This window comes from Siphateles boraxobius, unplaced genomic scaffold, assembly GCF_051911475.1.
Source record: "Siphateles boraxobius isolate OS27281-9 unplaced genomic scaffold, OSU_SipBor_1 61, whole genome shotgun sequence".
Lineage (NCBI taxonomy): Eukaryota > Metazoa > Chordata > Actinopteri > Cypriniformes > Leuciscidae > Siphateles > Siphateles boraxobius.
Window position 1 is genome coordinate 9,241,164 of NW_027509188.1, and position 17,234 is coordinate 9,258,397.

The window sequence follows — 17,234 nt, forward strand, 5'->3', positions numbered from 1 at the left end:
TTCTGTGGGTAGCGCTCGGTGGAGCACTGCTAGTGTTGGTTCCGCCGGTAAGCTATTCTCCGGCGGTCAGAAGAAATAGCGGTGCTGTGTTAATAGATTTCACGACACTAGCAATGGGTACTGACATGTATTTTGAGCTAGCTATCACAAAAACAGACTGGACTCGGAGGTTTTGCTAACTTTATAACCTAGAAGAGAACCACAAAGTAGGCTACTTTTGGCAGATTTTGACACAGTGGTAAAACAAAAATCTATTTCAGTGACTGCAGCACTTCGTCGGTTACTACACTAACCATCATGTTAACGATCAGCCTAACAGTATTTGATTTGGTACAATTCATTCATTTCAAACATTAAGCAAGCTTACCTTTAGGCTTGTGCCAAGGGTCCAGAATGAGAGCGTGTTCGGTGCAGTACGTTGGTATACCACCCGTTGATCTCCCGGTCAACCAAAAATCGATGGATTTTCAATCATATTTCCCGGTCAACTATGTCGATGACTTTTCAACAACAGGTCGTTTCCCGGTCAACTATAAATCAATGACTTTTCAACACATTCAGCGATCGCCCGGTAAACCACATATCAATGCTTAATCAATCATAAAGATAACTATAGATCAATGTTGTTCCAATATTGTTGCCATCAACATTAATAACATCAGGTTTTCATCGATATGGTAATGGTGATTCAACATTAATTTTGCATTGAAATTTCCATATCAACCATAATGATGATTCAGATGGAAAAACAATGTTTATTCAATGTTGGCTTGCTGTCTGGGTAGTGATGCACGATATATCGGCCGCCGATACAATATCGGCCGATATGGTCAATTTTTTACACATCGGTATCGTTCCAATGTCAAAATAGGGCCGATGTGAACAGGCCGATAATTATTCAGGTGTATTTGATGTGTGTGTACCCACACAGCAGGAGACTTCTATGCGGATCCGTGTTCAAGTCGCCAAACCCGCGTGACTGTCAAATTCGTTTTGGCGCCGCCCAGAGGATCAGCTCCGCCTCCGGGAGGCTCCATAAATTCTACTGTCAAACAGCGGGTCCTGAGCGGACCCATGCCGGATGCTCGGACGCGGACGCGCCTTTACTGCAACGGTTGGACTACAGCACGTCACCAAGAGCCGATATCAGTCGAGAATATTTTTGCTGTGACACGGTTGTGTTGAACCCTCTTTTGAGTAAGTATATTGATTTATTAATATATTGCGACATTCACAGTAAACATTGGTTTTTAAATCATTCTATACTAATGATTGTAATGACGTTGTTTGATATTAGGACAACTTTAGAATGTTCACTTAATGGTTTAGCGCTAGTTTCTAGCTAGCTGTGCATTATTAAGTTTGCATTTTGCCAAATTTGGTCTCATGTGTGTGTGTCTGCCATTCTCTTATAATGAAAATTAAGTTTCGGCATTTCAATCACTGTTTGAGTCGGTTCAGACAACTAATGCCGCCTATTTGAACGTCAAACTCAAAAGTGCGGGCTTCTCCTAATGTTAGTTAACGTTATACCGTCTAAGTTACATGAACCACCTTGTGAACATAAACATTTCTTGTGTCGTCTGGGGTCTGAACAGTAACGTAAAGTTAAATTAATCAAATTCAGTGTCCACAATGCTATGTATTTTCCAATAAGCTGTACGTTAGCTGTCATATTTCACGGGTCCCGTGAGTGCGGATTTCATGTCACGGCTTTCGTCGCTGTTTGTCACTTTTCCCTATAGGCAAATATAATATATATATATATATATATATATATATATATATATATATATATATATATATATATTATACATAATATACTGTTGTTATTTGGTTGCCATGACTTCGCGAGTGACGACGTCTTGTCACTGTTCTACTGCTAGTTGCTCTAGGGAGCGGATGACATTTCGCTTGAGTTCAGTAACGGTAGAGCAGACAGCTCTGCAGAGTCGTGTAATTACGACTTTATGACTTTTCATAAACAGCTGAAGGAGCAGCGGTGGGACACTTAATGACTTTTATATTAATTACATGTATTCATATAGCAGACGCTTTTATTCAAAGCGACTTACAAATGAGAACAATAAAATCAGTTAAACTAACAGTAACAATATACAAGTGTTATGACCTTTCTCAATTAAATTTATGTTCCGAGAGGTCTCGTATTACGGGAAAACTCCTTTTCTCAAGAATATTGAAGCCAATTTTTTTGTGACGCAGTAAGTTGCACAGCAGACACAGATGAGCGTCTAGAGCGGTCATTGGCTGTGCTGCAGCAAATGCTGCACGAACCTATGGCGAGGCGGCTCAGACGCTTGAACCAATCAGGGCACTTTCCACCCTGGCACGTCAGAGACCGCCAAAATAAAAGGTCAAAATAATATTAGTTTCTCACATAGACATCATATAGATAGACACCCTATCGACCGCTACTGCCTATTGGCGCGGACGAGCCGTCCTCTTAAACCGGTCACCCGCTCCGCTCAGTAATCTGTTTGGCAGGTGCAATGAGCTGTCAGCGCATTTAATTAATCATATCGAACTGATTTTCACAGGGGTTTTTTTTGCTGCAAAGGTCATACACGTAGCTACGATACAGGACACATTAAATATTTTGCTCACAAAATACAAACAATAGTACGGTAATGTTAAATGTTAAATCTTACTTGTTGAAAGTAATCCCCGAGTGATGGTCCGCCGATTTGAGCAGGAATATGCTGCACAGTGCTCTGGCATCTACTACTGCTATGCAACGCAAATAGGAGTATGAGCGGTTTAAGATGGCGGCCGCATTTCTTGCGCCATAGCGGCCAATAGGGCATCTAGTCTCTATGATGTCTATGGTTTCTCACAGCAGGGGTTCAGCGAAAGAAATCGGCAGCAGGAAGTAACTGTTAGCTGCCCAGCCGGAACCCCTGTCAAATTAGGAGGGACTATTTCGTGGCAGCCAACAGTATCGTAATTTAATAAATAAACAATATGATTACGTCAAACTAGGCATTTCTTTCTGTGTGTGTATATACACACAGAAAGAAATGCCTAGTATGACGTAATCATATTATATATTTATTAAATATTATATAATCATATTGTATATTAATATATATATATATATATATATATATATATATATATATATATATATATATATATATATATATAATTATTTAACAAACATTTACACTCATTCATAAATTATATTTATACAGGTACAAATTTATAATTTCAATAGTAGCTTAATGTTTGTTTTTTGTATCATGTCTATGATCTTCGTTACTTGATTTATATTTGATAAACCTTTTTTAATAAAATAATTACTAATAGAAGTAGGCCTAGTTTATTTAAATAAGTAAAAGAAAATTATATAAATTGATATAATAACTTATTTGCCTGGCTAAACGCGGTATCCACCTCCGACTTCTGGTTATTAACAGTAGCTGATGTCCAGTTTTATCGGCAGGTATGGTCCGCTCAGCTGCTGATTTTTCGCAGAACCCCCTCTCATGACATAATATTATGCCAGGACAAAAAGTATGATGAGTATGATAATCAGAGTTGGATATGGATGTGATTAATGCAACAATGCAAAGTCCAGTTCACAGTTATTTCACAGAGAGGTATGAGGGAGGGAGGGGGGGGGGGGGCATCATTAAGCATCATTAAGCAGGATGGATGTGGTTAATGCAACAATGCAACGTCCTGTTCACAGCTGTTCCACAATGAGATATAGTTTACTGTCCTTGGGGGGGAGGGTAAGGAAGGGCATCATTAAGCAGAATTAAGCAGCCTCACTGCGTAAGGGTACAGGCTGTTAGGCAGCCTGGTTTTACTGGCACCAATAGACCTGTACCTTCTCCCTGAAGGCAGGAGGTGGAACAAATGATGGGCCGGGTGATGCCGGTCCAGTAAGATGCTATGCACTCTCTTCAGACAGCGGGTATAATAGATGTTGCTGATCTCTGGAAGAGTGGTCCCAATGATTTTACCCGCTGTATTTACCACTCGTTGGAGTGCTTGCTGATGGGCTTTAGTGCAGCTGGAATACCACACTAAGAAGCCATACGTCAAAACACTGCTGATGGCACAGTTGTAAAAGTTGACCATCAGCTGTTTAGGAATCCTGGCGCTCCTCAGTTGCCTCAGATAGTAGAGGCGTTGCTGGGCCTTCCCTATCACAGAGGTGATGTTGATTCCCCAGGACAGGTCATCAGTCACAGATACTCCCAAAAATTTAAAATATGGCACCCTCTCTACCACTTCATTTCCAATACAGAGAGGAGAGTGATTGGGTCTGCTTTTGCGGAAGTCCACAATAATCTCCTTAGTCTTTTTGATGTTCAAAGACAGGTTATTTTTGACACACCATGACGCTAGATGTTGCACTTCGGTTCGGTAATCCGCCTCATTGTTGTTGTTAATTAGTCCGAGCACTGTTGTGTCGTCGGCAAATTTAACAATGAGATTGGAGCAGAGAGAAGCAGAGCAGTCATGTGTAAATAGTGTAGAGCAAGGGGCTAAGCACACACCCTTGGGGGGCCCCGGTGTTGATTGATAGGGTGGAGGACATGTGCTTGCCTACTCTAACACTCTGTGTTCGATTTGTCAGAAAGTCCACAATCCAATTGCACAGCGAGTTGTTGAAGCCAAGGTGTTGCAGTTTTGCTCGGAGTTTGAACGGCCGGATTGTATTAAAGACCGAGCTAAAGTCGACAAAGAGGAGTCTCGCGTAGGTGTTCTTGTGCTCGAGATGTTCCAATAACGTGTGGAGCACGATGGCGATGGCATCCTCAGTCGACCGATTCCGTCTATATGCAAATTGGTGTGGATCAAGTGATGATGGTATTGCGCTTTTGATATAAGTGGAGACCAGCCTCTCAAGACACTTGGCAGGAATGGAGGTGAGTGCCACCGGTCTATAATCATTTAGATGAGTGGCATTTGACTGCTTAGGGACTGGGACTATTGTAGCTGCCTTAAAGCACGCAGGAACCCATGAAGTGGACAGTGATGTATTATAAATGACGGTAAAAACGTCAGTTAGCTCCGCAGCACAGTCTCTCAGCACTCGGCCCACACACCGTCCGGTCCGGCTGCCTTCCTGGTGTTAATGCCGTAGAGGACCCGTCTTACCTCATGACTCCTCAGAACTGGGGCATAATCAGTAGACGGGAAGGGGGGCGACACAGGATCAGTGTTGTCCCTGTCATTACGAGCATAAAAGAAGTTAAAATCCTCTGCTAAGATGGAATCAGCTGAGGGAGATGTTGATTTGCTCTTATAATCCGTGATGGCCCTGATGCCTTCCCATACCTGCCTGGGGTTTGCTGAGTTATTAAAACAGGCTTCAATACGCCTCCGATGTTGTTGTTTGGCAGTGTTGATTCCTTTCCTTAATGCAGCCCTGGCTCTGCTGTATACCTCATGGTCTTTTGAACCCAGGGCTCTATTCCTAGTTCGGATCAGTTGTTCAACTTCGTGTGTAATCCAAGGTTTTCTGTTCAGATACACACGGAAATGTCTCCAAGACGTAACATTATCCAAACAGAAGTTAATGTAACACAGGACAGTGGTGGTATATTCATCCAATGACTCACGGGTAACCGTGCCCTGCCCCTTGAAAACATCCCAATCTGTGTGGTGGAAACAATCCCGTAACATAGGGATGGCATCATCTGGGAACCTTCTCACGGTCTTGGTTATAATCCCAGCGCTCTTGATCTTGGGTGTGTACCGTGAGTGTAACAGCAGGGAGAGATGGTCTGACAGACCCAGGTGGGGATAGGCCTGGGCCCTGTATGCTTCTGCTACATTAGTGTACACCTGGTCCAGCGTTTTATCTCCCCTAGTAGCACATTTCACATTGCGATGGAATTTGTGAAAAACAGTTTTTAGGTCAGTATGATTAAAATCCCCAGCGGCGACAAAAACACTGTCCGGGTGTGCTACCAAGCTGTTTTTTATGCTGTTGTAAACCTGTGCAAGCGCTAGCTTAGCATTAGCGTCCGTTGGAATATAAACAGCACAGATATAAAAAGCAGTGAATTCCCTCGGGAGATAAAACGGCCTGCACTTCAGCAGCATAAGTTCCACCTCTGAACTGCACAGTCTGTTCATAACAGTGACGTTTGTGCACCAACAATTGTTGATATAGATACAAAGTCCCCCCCCCCCCCGATCTTCTTACCAGAGCCCGCGGTCCTGTCGGCTCGGTAGGTGGTGCGTCCCGCTACGGATCGACCGGGCGTTTGAGAGAAAGATTGTTGGAAGCGGTGGTTTGAACGGATTAGCCTTCAGCCTGGTCCAAACGCCAGCCCGCTTACCCCTCTTCTGCCGCCGCTCACAATGCCTCCTACGTCGGCCTGCTCCTTCGGGGAGCCCGGTAGATGGTCTGGTGATCTCAAGAGGAATGAAGTGCTCGGCTAACAGATGGTGTACTCCAGTATTCAGGTTCAAGAGTTCAGTGCGGCTGTACTGAAGTGCCGCTGTACTTAAAATGTGCAACGTAATACACAATACCACCCAAAAAATGCAAAAAAAACCATGCCCGTTGTAGGAGCTCCCGGCCGCTGCGACTGTGCGCGCCGCCACCCCATTCATGGGGCCGAATCAAGAAGTGCATCCCAAATATTAATGTTGCTCTATTTCTCTGTTCTTGTCTAGTTTGTAGCAATGAAACAGAAACAATGAAACAGAAAACACCGCAATTCAACAATGTATTTATTTAAATACAACATTAGAAACAATGAACAATTTTACACACCTGATTGCAACCTGTCTTTCTTGAAATTTCTCTTTTAGAACAAAAATGAATAGAAAGACTGTGCCTGTCTCCTTATCAACAGTGAGGCGAAGGACACGTGTAGACGTTCAAAAAAGGCTTAATCAAATTAGGACAGACATCACTGACATGACTGATATGGACATGACAGGAATAGGGGCAGATGACAGAGTTCTTTCTAAGAACACTGCCCCACCCTCTTCAGCTGCACATGCAATACCAGAGGTGCAAGTGTTAACTGAAGAGGACATGGAATTGGAGGCAGATTTTTATGATGTGTATTGTGATGGGGATGGGACATCAGGTTCGATTTCTGAAAATGATGATGACCTAACATCACTTTCCGATAACATTGCCAACTGGGCAGTGAATTTTGGCATTTCCCTCGTTGCCCTAACTGCACTGTTGAGTATACTCCATATAACCCATCCCAATCTGCCAAAGGATGGTAGAACCTTTCTCAAGACAAAAACGCATTATGCTATTCAGGAGAAGGCTGGGGAAAACTACCATCACTTTGGCATCCTTTCCTCCTTGAAGACCACTATAAGCAAACATGCCAAAACACTGGCAGAGGGCATGACATTGGGGCTGCAGATTAATATAGATGGTCTACCTTTATTTAAAAGTTCCACTGTACAGCTGTGGCCCATCCTTGGCTTACTAGTTACCATCCCCATGAAGGAACCTGTTATCATTGGGGCCTACTGTGGACCAAAAAAATCTAGTCCGGCCACAGAGTTCCTATCTGATTTTGTCAATGAACTACAGGAGCTAGAGGCTGGGTTTTGCTTTGGAGATAAGAACCTTCAAATTAAGCTTCACACGGTAATCTGTGATGCCCCTGCACGGGCCTTTGTGAAAAAAACAAAGGCCCATAATGCTTACCATGGGTGTGATAAGTGCCTACACCCAGGGCAATACCAGAACCGGCGTATGACGTTCCCTGGATCATAGCACCCCCAGAGAACTGACATCTCATTCAACCTGATGGTTGATGAACTACACCACCACGAGGGGCCACATCCATTGAAAAACGTGAACGTTGGCATGGTAACGCAGTTTCCCTTGGATTATATGCATTTAGTGTGTTTGGGCATTGTAAGGAAACTGCTCCAGACCTGGCTCCGGGGTCCGTTAACAGTAAGACTGCCGGCATTAATAGTAGACAGGATGTCAGGCAAACTCCAGTCAATGAGGCCCTACGTGCCAATTTTGTTTGCTAGGAGACCATGGTCGCTAGGGAGTTGGACCGTTGGAAGGCGACTGAATTCCGACAGTTCTTACTGTACACTGGCCCTGTGGTGCTTGCAGGATTCCTGGACCGGAACATGTACTACAATTTCATGCTTCTGTCAACTGCTATATCCATTTTGGTAAGCCCTGAACATCTCAACCTCGCTGACTATGCTGGACAAATGCTAAAATCTTTTGTAAACCATTTTGGTGAGCTGTATGGGACAGACCAGATTGTGTACAATGTCCACTGTTTGGTCCACCTGGCAGACGAGGTGAAGAGGCTTTGCTGTCTGGACTCTTTTTCAGCATTCCCATATGAGAACCACCTCGGGAAAATAAAAAAAAACTCATTAGAAAAACTGAGTTCCCTTTAGCTCAACTCATTCGGCGTCTTTCGGAGGTTACAGCTACCAAATTGGATGCTGCTGAATCAGACATTACACTGAAAAGGGAGCATTTTGTGGGCCCAATTGTTGTTGGCATGGGAGTTAATGCGCAATATGGGGAAATGCGAGGTGAAAGGTGGACCATCAAGTTAACAATAGGGGACAACATGTTTCTGGTGGGGGATAAAGTCTGCCTTATAAAAAACATTATCCAAAATGATAATGGTGTGTACGCTATTTACACCGAATTTTCCGGCAGTCTCCATTCTATACATACCCCTTCAACTCCGACAGAATTAACATATTTGTTGTAAATAATGCATCTGACGAGCTGAAGTCGGTTGAGGACAGCGCTGCGAAAGAAATGTGTAGCCTTGCCATATAGGGATGGTTTCGTGACCATACCCCTCCTACACTAAATGAAAAAAAAAAAAAAAAAAATCAGTTCAATCAATCAATCAATCAATCAATCAATCAGTTTAAACAATCAGTTCAAGTTAAAAACTTTAATAATAAAGTTGACTACTGACTTCTGTTCTGACTATGACTTCCATTACTCTGGATAAAAATTCGCTGTAAGTATTTCACAAGTTGGTATATTCCCATACACTACACCCATAATTTCACGTTTTCAAAATATGAGATGACATATTATCCCTCAAAACAAAATGCCAGGGGAAATTATATTTTATGCTGAAATTAAACATGCAATTTAAAACATGTCCCACCTTTCTCAATACCATGGACTGTACATAGTCCACTAAATTATTAGCATTAATATGCAATGATTTTTTTAAGATTATGAAACAACACCCCAACATATTCTGCCAAAAAATTGCAATAGTACCCTACTTTACGGTTGTGCTAAAGTTCTATCTAACTATTGTGACCTGTACATTTTTCCTACCTTATTTCTTCCCACCTTGGGGCATCATCCAAGTTAACTTTCAGCCCATCTTACTTGCTTATTTGTACACACTGTACACTTGTACATGCTTTAGTCCATGTTATTCCTTTTTTGATAATTAATAAATACCCCTTTTCTTTCTTTCTACATTAAGGATGCCTTTTCATCTAATTGAGTTCCAAGAGAGCAAGGACATTGCTGTTGTGCCAGTTGACTGGTATGATGACGGGATGGTGTACTGGCCCAGTTTTAAGAGCACCGAACGTGTGAAAAGGGCAGCTGCAAACGAGGAGAAGCATGAGCCAAACTGGCCAAGATACGATGTAAAGGTTGTCAGAACTTGTGGTATGCCAAATCATAAAATTCTTGTTTAAAAATAATTTCATGGTTGCTTCTCCTTCTACTTGAAATAACGTATTATTTCTATGTTCTGAAAATCCACATGAAATTGTCTTTGCCTTGCATTGTTTAAAATATTCAATTTATATCTACTGATGCTATTCTTGGCCAGGTCTCTCTTGTATTTTGTGTTCTCAATAATAATAATTCATTACATTTATATAGCGCTTTTCTCGGCACTCAAAGCGCTTTACATAGAAGGGGGAATCTCCTCAACCACCACCAATGAGCAGCATCCACCTGGATGATGCGACGGCAGCCATATTGCGCCAGAACGCCCACCACACACCAGCTTACTGGAGGAGAGGAGACAGTGATGAAGCCAATTCATATATATGGGGATGATTAGGAGGTCATGATGGACAGAGGCCACTCGAGCAAATTTGGCCAGGATGCCGGGGTTACACCCCTACTCTTTCGAAAGACATCCTAAAATTTCTTGTGACCACAGGGAGTCAGGACCTCGGTTTAACGTCTCATCCTAAGGACGGTGCTCTTTGACAGTATACTGTCCCCTTCACTATACTGGGGTGTAAGGACCCACACAGACCACAGGGTGAGCACCCCCTTCTGGCCTCACTAACACCTCTTCCAGCAGCAACCTGATTTTCTCAGGAGGTCTCCCATCCAGACACTGACCAGGCTCAGCCCTGCTTAGCTTCAGTGGGCAACCAGTCTTGGGCTACAGGGTGATATGGCTGCTGGCACAAATGAGACCAACCTGATTAAATAAAGATGATCAATAATAATAATAATAATAATACTCTGTGCAGCTCTACAGCTAATTTGAAACTCATGTTCATTTTAACATATTCAATTTTAGACAACTACAAAGACGCCATTAGGCTAATTAATCAGTATCAGACCGGCTGCAACACCTCTGAGCTACAGTCTGACGCAGAGCAGGAGGGGGAGCTGCCGGAAAAAAGATTCAGGAAGCCAGTGTAAGTGTGTTCTGTTCTGTTTTGTTTTTGTTAAGTTTCTACAGTAATAGGAAGGTTCTTTCCCGTAGCATTCAAAGATAGACCAGAGATGCCTGTACTATGTATATTTGGCAATTTTTTTTACAGCCACCGTTTTGGGGACTCTGATGAGAGTGAGGAAGAAAATGGTGACTTTGCATCTCTGAGGATGCCTGGTGTATCAGCTGAAGCCTCAAGCCAATTGCACTGGCAGAGTAAGGAATAATCTCTTAGAGATCAGAGATTTTTTGTTTGCCATTGTTTGGCCCTGTAGCTTGCAGCCTTGTAGCCTACCATGGTTAACAGATCACAACCATTTAATACCAATTTCTCATCCTTTGCACCTGACTATGGGACCAGACAGCAAAACCTCAAAACACCTCAACTCCTTGCACCCGCATTTAACATGCGAAGAGTTACTCAAGGTAGGGACTGATTTCTGAAATATTAGTGAATAGAAAGGCCCGATGTGTATTATCAGTCATGGTTAACAGATCACTACCATTTAATAAAAAATGTCCCCCTCTCACACACCACCCACCTCACTATGGATGAGGAACGGCAGTCCCTCCACAACTCCCTCCACCCCCCGCACCAACCCTCAACATGCGGCCAACAGAGGAAGCCTGTCCAAGCCTGACATATAGACCAACATGGCGAGGGGGAAGAATGGCTGATACCATTCCCTGTTCTGGTGAGCAATAACTGACAAATACTGGAGGGTCATTCTGTGCCACAGATTTTGGTAAAAACTCCCACAGCCACCACATATTTTCTTCAAACTTTGACAATAACTTTTGTCATTAACTAATGTCCGTATTATGAGTAATGAGGATATACACTGAAACATGATATATTTTAATACACTACATTTTATCTATATTTCATGTTTGTCAACAGCGGCTGAGGTCCACATCCTTAGCCTGCTGGAAACAATCAAACAACAACAGGACCAGCTTGTGGCAAAGGTGAACTACCTCACCAGCAGGCTGAACAGCACCCCGGGGCCAGATGTCGAGATGCCTGAACATATCCAGTTTCCCCTGGAACAATTGGAGGCAGTGGAGGCATTTGAAATCTTTTTAAAAGAACCATCAAATGGCCCAGCTCGACAGAGAGTGGTGAGTTTTCTTATTTAATATGAATGTGCCATTAGGTTTATTGATTGTCCATGATTCAGACATCCCAACCTGCAACAAGTCATTTCAGGGAGGTATCCACCCCACCCCCGACATATCACCACAGAACAAGAGTTTACTTGTATACCGAAATAAAGTTTAATATAACAGAAAAATTAATTAACTATTGTTGTGGCTTTTTTTATCTTTAAACAAACATCATCAGTGAGTAAGCGACTCTGGGAAGAGCAGCACTGTTGGTTTATTTGTAGAGGTTGTATGGTATTTACAGTCATTACGTTCCTCTGTATATTGCGTGAATGACGGGTGGTTGGGCAGATATTGTGTTTTGCGGTAGGTGGTATGCCATACGGAACCGTTGCCACTGAAACTGCATATTAACGCACCAGTGGGGCTCGACAGCCTTAGTCAAACGGGTTGGCGCGTATGGCTGGGTTGCGGAGAGATTGTGAGATTGTGGTTAGGTCTCAGCAGCACTGTTGGTTTATTTGTAGAGGTTGTATAGTATTTACAGTCATTACGTTCCTGTGTATATTGCGTGAATGACGGGTGGTTGGGCAGATATTGTGTTTTGCGGTAGGTGGTATGCCATACGGAACCGTTGCCACTGAAACTGCATATTAACGCACCAGTGGGGCTCGACAGCCTTAGTCAAACGGGTTGGCGCGTATGGTTGGGTTGCGGAGAGATTGTGAGATTGTGGTTAGGTCTCAGCAGCAAGAGGGAAGTAGAGGTCAGTAAGCTGGGCTGAGTTGAGTGGGGGACGGAGGGGGGTGACTCTGGGACACCAGAGTCACTGTCGAGCCCTCTTGAGGTGTCGTGGGCTAGTCGACGAAACACTGAGGACGGAAGGTGCCCACTTGAAGACCCTAGAGATGTTCCCTACTCCGCTCAATCCAGAGGGTTGTTATGGGGGGACCGCACTGTGGTTGCAGCCGTTGTGTGTGCTGACGCGCAAATACACTATTAACACCAGACAGAAGGAGATTCACGTCACCAGATGGAAAGAAGCGTAAATGGATGGAGAAGCATAGGTTACTGTAAAGCTACGTCTTAGTTGGTGCTTATCTTGGCGAAAGCCGAGTACAAATCAGCATGAAGTTTTAACATCTACTCTCGTGTAATGGAAATCATTATCTGCTTTTATTTTGTGACCTGTTTAATACCATTGTGGTGTGCAGTGAGATGTTTTCATAGTAAAAAGTATGCCGTGAAAGAACATTTTTTGGGAAACACTGAGCTAACATTAGTGTGGCAAACCTGACTAGTCAGCTTTTCCAAGTCTACCCCCGACTGGATCATCCGTGACCGATCGGCAGCATGCAGGGAGAACCAGCTGAGCTGATTCTCTCCTGCATCCAGCTTACGGTTTAATCACACAACCCCAAGTCTGCCACCGTTAGCTATCAATTTGTGTTAGCTAACTTAACTAACGTTAGCTAGCAGTTTACAAGGCACATTTCGATATGAAATCACTTGGTTAAAAATAGTAACAATAGTAACAACATCAACGTCAACTCACATCAATATGTTTTCTCAGATTTGAGGGTGAAGTTTTGAACGCTGAAATCTCATTCACCCGTGGCAGGCAAAGAAGACATTTCAGCCGAAATGAATCTCCCTTCACTTCAGTAAATTCAAACATATCCTTGAGATATGGCCATGGTGAACAATCTCGGGATCATTGCTGGCAGCGAGAGCTGCATCTTCACCGGTTTCTGCGCCGGTCATCTTCCACTTCACAATGCCGAACTGACTGCTATCTGAGCGAGCGTATGCTGGCAAAGAGCTTGCGCGTTCTTTTTTTCAAAAAAGCGTATGCTAGCAAAGAGCTCGCGCGTTGTTGTATTTTTTTTAAAAGCGTATGCTGGCAAAGAGCTTGCGCGTTTTTTTTTTCAAAAGAAAACCAAGTTTTTCATTGGTTTGTCCAGTTTAATAAATACTTGGAGCGGGCATGGGGAAATATATCGAAGTAAAAAGTAAACTTTGTCTTTAATATTGTAGTGGAGTAAGAGTGAAAGTAGATCCAAATAAAAAATACTCAAGTAAAGTACAGATCCCAGAAAAAAATGCTTAAGTAAAGTAACGAAGTATTTTTACTTCGTTACTTACCACCACTGCTCTCAACACATCATTGACGAGTGCCTGGAAAACCGCTGGGGAGTTGGATAGCCCAAACGGCATAACCAAGTATTCAAAATGGCCCCTGGGGGTGTTAAACGCGGTTTTCCATTCATCCCCCTTCCTGATGCGAACCAAATGATAGGCGTTACGTAAATCCAATTTTGTGAAGATGGATGCTCCCTGCAATCTCTTGAAAGCTGAAGACATCAACGGCAAAGGGTAAGTATTCTTTATCGTGATGTTATTCAGCCCTCGGTAATCAATACAAGGTCGCAGCGAACCATCCTTCTTACCCACAAAAAAGAACCCCGCCCCCGCTGGAGAAGAGGAAGGGCGGATGAATTCGGAAACTAAAGAATCAGAAATATATTTCTCCATGGCCTCCCTTTCCGGAGTGGAAAGTGAGTAAAGTTTGCCCTTAGGCGGAGACTTACCTGGGATTAACTCTATAGCACAGTCATAGGGACGATGCGGAGGGAGAGAAGCAGCGTGGGACTTACTGAACACCTCCTTCAGGTCAAGGTACTCAGGTGGTACGTTAGATAAATTCACTGCCTCCTTCTGAAAAACAGGACAAGACACAGAAGAACAGGCAGACACGACAAGACTCCAAAATCCAGTAATGCTTGGCAGACGTGGGAGCGGGCTGCCCACAGAAGTCTTACAGAAAGGAGAGTAGAGGATGAGGTCTTATCCACGGAGATCCCGCCCGACAGTAGCCTCCTGTTTACTGCCGGGCCCTGTCCAGCTCCGCCACAGTACAGGCAAAGACCCCGGGATCTCCGTCTCTCTCTCTCCTCCCGGGAAAGCCAAGCTCGACCCACCTGCATGGGTAAATAAGTATAAGTCTCTCAGTTGTCACCAGTGTGAAAAGCTAGTAATCATGGTGGAAAAATAGTGGAGGAATGAGTTGCAAAGATCCGGAGTAGAGGAGGTGTTAGTCCGAGGCTTGATGAGGTTGTTCATTGTGGAGAGGGTTCTGGGGTTTTGACAGGGGTTGGTGAGGATGGTGGAGAGGTAGGCAGATCTGGCCGCAGTGTCTTTGTAGGCAGTGAGGTGGAGTTTATAGGCTTCATGGTGAACTATGAGAGATGTTTTTATTGACAGACGTTCCAGATTGGAGGCCAGTTTGTTTTAATTTTCATTAACCTCTATAGTTAGAGGTATTTTATTTATTTATTTTGGCTTTTCCCACTTTCCCCCTTACCACTCCTTTCCCACAAGTTATTTTACACTTCCTATTCTTGTTACACCAATAAACCTTGTTCTAAAGCCGGGTCACCATTAGACTCCGGTCCGCTCTCCGCTCCACCGAGAAGGGAGATGTCCACTGTTATTTTTTTTTTTTACATCAAAGCCCAGCTCATGCAAGAACCTGAACCAGTACTTTCAGGAGGCACGGGCTGGGATGCGCCAGATGCCAGGAATGCCAAGGAACTTCACTGACCTCCAGACCTCCATCACCACCCACGTGAGTGTTCCCTCGCGTTTCTGCCTTGTGAATTTCTGACGTGCGTGTGTTTGTTTCTAACTATGCTTTCCTCTCTCTGTACAGGCCAAGAACACCCACAGCCACGGGGACCAGCACAAGGTGGCACCGTTTACCCGCTTCTATGCCCTGAATTTGGACGCCAAGCAGGTGGCAGAACAACGCTGCCTGTTTGAGGCAGCCATGGTGGGTGAAGAAGCCCCCCCGGGACCCCGAAGCGCCCCGCCACCTCCTCCGGGCCAAAGGGGGGCAGGAGGACCTGTAAGCCATCCCTCCACAGATGGCAAAAATGAAAAAAATATTTTACAAATTATTTTAAAAGTGGGTGGGGCAAATCAGATTAATGGGCATTCCTTGTTCATGGATCAGGCGATTAGTTGGCATGGTAATTAACGAGGGTTGCTATTAGTTCAAAAAAAGGGAGTGTATAAACCACCATTTTGTTGAGATGATCATTTACGCAGACTCAAGACTGTTAAGGTGAGATACTCTAACAGGGGTGTCAAACTCAGTTTCTGGAAGGCCACAACACTGCAGAGTTTAGCTTTAACCCGAATTAAACACACCTGATCCAGCTAATCAAGGTCTTCAGGTTTACTAGAAACTTTCAGGCAGGTGTTTTTGGAGCTGGTTGGAGCTAAACTATGCAGGACAGTGGCCCTCCAGGACTGGAGTTTGACACATGTGCGTCTAACATATCAATCTTAATTTATGCAATTAAGTGTTATTGCAAATTGTATCTATGTAAAATTTTCGGCCTTGATCAATGCTGCTTGCTCATTATAACGTATTTCTAATTGTAACGGTTACAGCCTGTTACAAGGCATACTGTCTTTTCTGGGGGCCTATGTTCATCCTAGCCACTGGGGGTCAATAGGAGCACTCAATGTTTAGTATAAAAAGGGAAGTAGTAGAAGAAGTATTATATTACATAATTATGAGATGTAAGAGATATGAAATGCAGAGGCAGGTAATGAAGAATAAGTTGAGGCGGATTGGGGTGCAGGAGATTACATTAAAAGGTTTATTAAGCGCAGTAAATGGGACACAGAATATAATATTGATGTCTTTTTTAAGGGAAGCGGGAGTTTTCAATAGGATTTAATCAATAAATAAAGTTTGTTTTGTGTGTGAGTGTTTATTTGAGGGAGTGAATATTATGTAAATGTAGGAAAGAGAATAGACAAAGATGTATTGTAATCTATTATCTGATCCACAGAGCAGAGGGGGGCGGTAATGCACCAAAAATCTGGATGCCAATCGCTGTAAAATTGGAAAGACGAAGAAGAAGAAGAAGAAGTATTATATCCAGTGTGATTTGCCACATGCTGTTGGCTGCTATTCTTGAAAATCCTAGTTTAGGAAACTGTTTGTTTGCTGCCCAAATGTAAGTGATGTTCTTTCATGTTTTGATTTTTGAATATCTTTGATTTAGTTGACCAGTTTTTTGTAAATATATTGTTTATGGATAAGGAGGTGACTTGTTGTATTTCTTTTTCTTGTAGAGGATTTTTTGTGTTGTTATGATTCTCCTGGATTACTTACCAGAGGACCTATTTCCTTGATTCCCTTTTGAGGCAGTAATGCAATTAGCCAAGGAATGAAAATAACTTTTCTGTCAGAAGGACATCTATATGATCTCTTAAGAACTATTGACAAGTCTGGTCTCATCCTGAGGAAATTTACTTTTGACGTCTTGTGTACCTACCACAACTCATTCTCCAGAATCCTTTTATGATCACCTATGGTTGCTATTTGGGATTGTTTGCTTGGCTGGTGTTATTGTTTGACATGTGTTTATGTAAACA

General features: G+C 43.2%; 1 protein-coding gene and 1 long non-coding RNA gene across 2 annotated transcripts in view; both read left to right on the forward strand.

Moving 5' to 3' along the window:
- Window positions 1-926: 926 nt before the first annotated feature.
- The window catches only part of LOC143718549 (uncharacterized), a 107,831-nt gene continuing 91,523 nt past the window's right edge, over window positions 927-17,234 (forward strand). The window contains exons 1-3 of the mRNA XM_077209567.1: window positions 927-1,197; window positions 9,468-9,658; window positions 10,536-10,656. Of these exons, the coding sequence (XP_077065682.1) occupies window positions 9,469-9,658; window positions 10,536-10,656 (311 nt within the window). The 5' untranslated portion in view covers window positions 927-1,197; window position 9,468. The remainder of the gene's footprint in view (window positions 1,198-9,467; window positions 9,659-10,535; window positions 10,657-17,234) is intronic.
- LOC143718386 (uncharacterized) lies at window positions 11,012-11,845 on the forward strand. The gene is made up of 3 exons (XR_013196346.1): window positions 11,012-11,099; window positions 11,231-11,368; window positions 11,575-11,845. It is a non-coding gene; the product is annotated as an uncharacterized LOC143718386 (long non-coding RNA).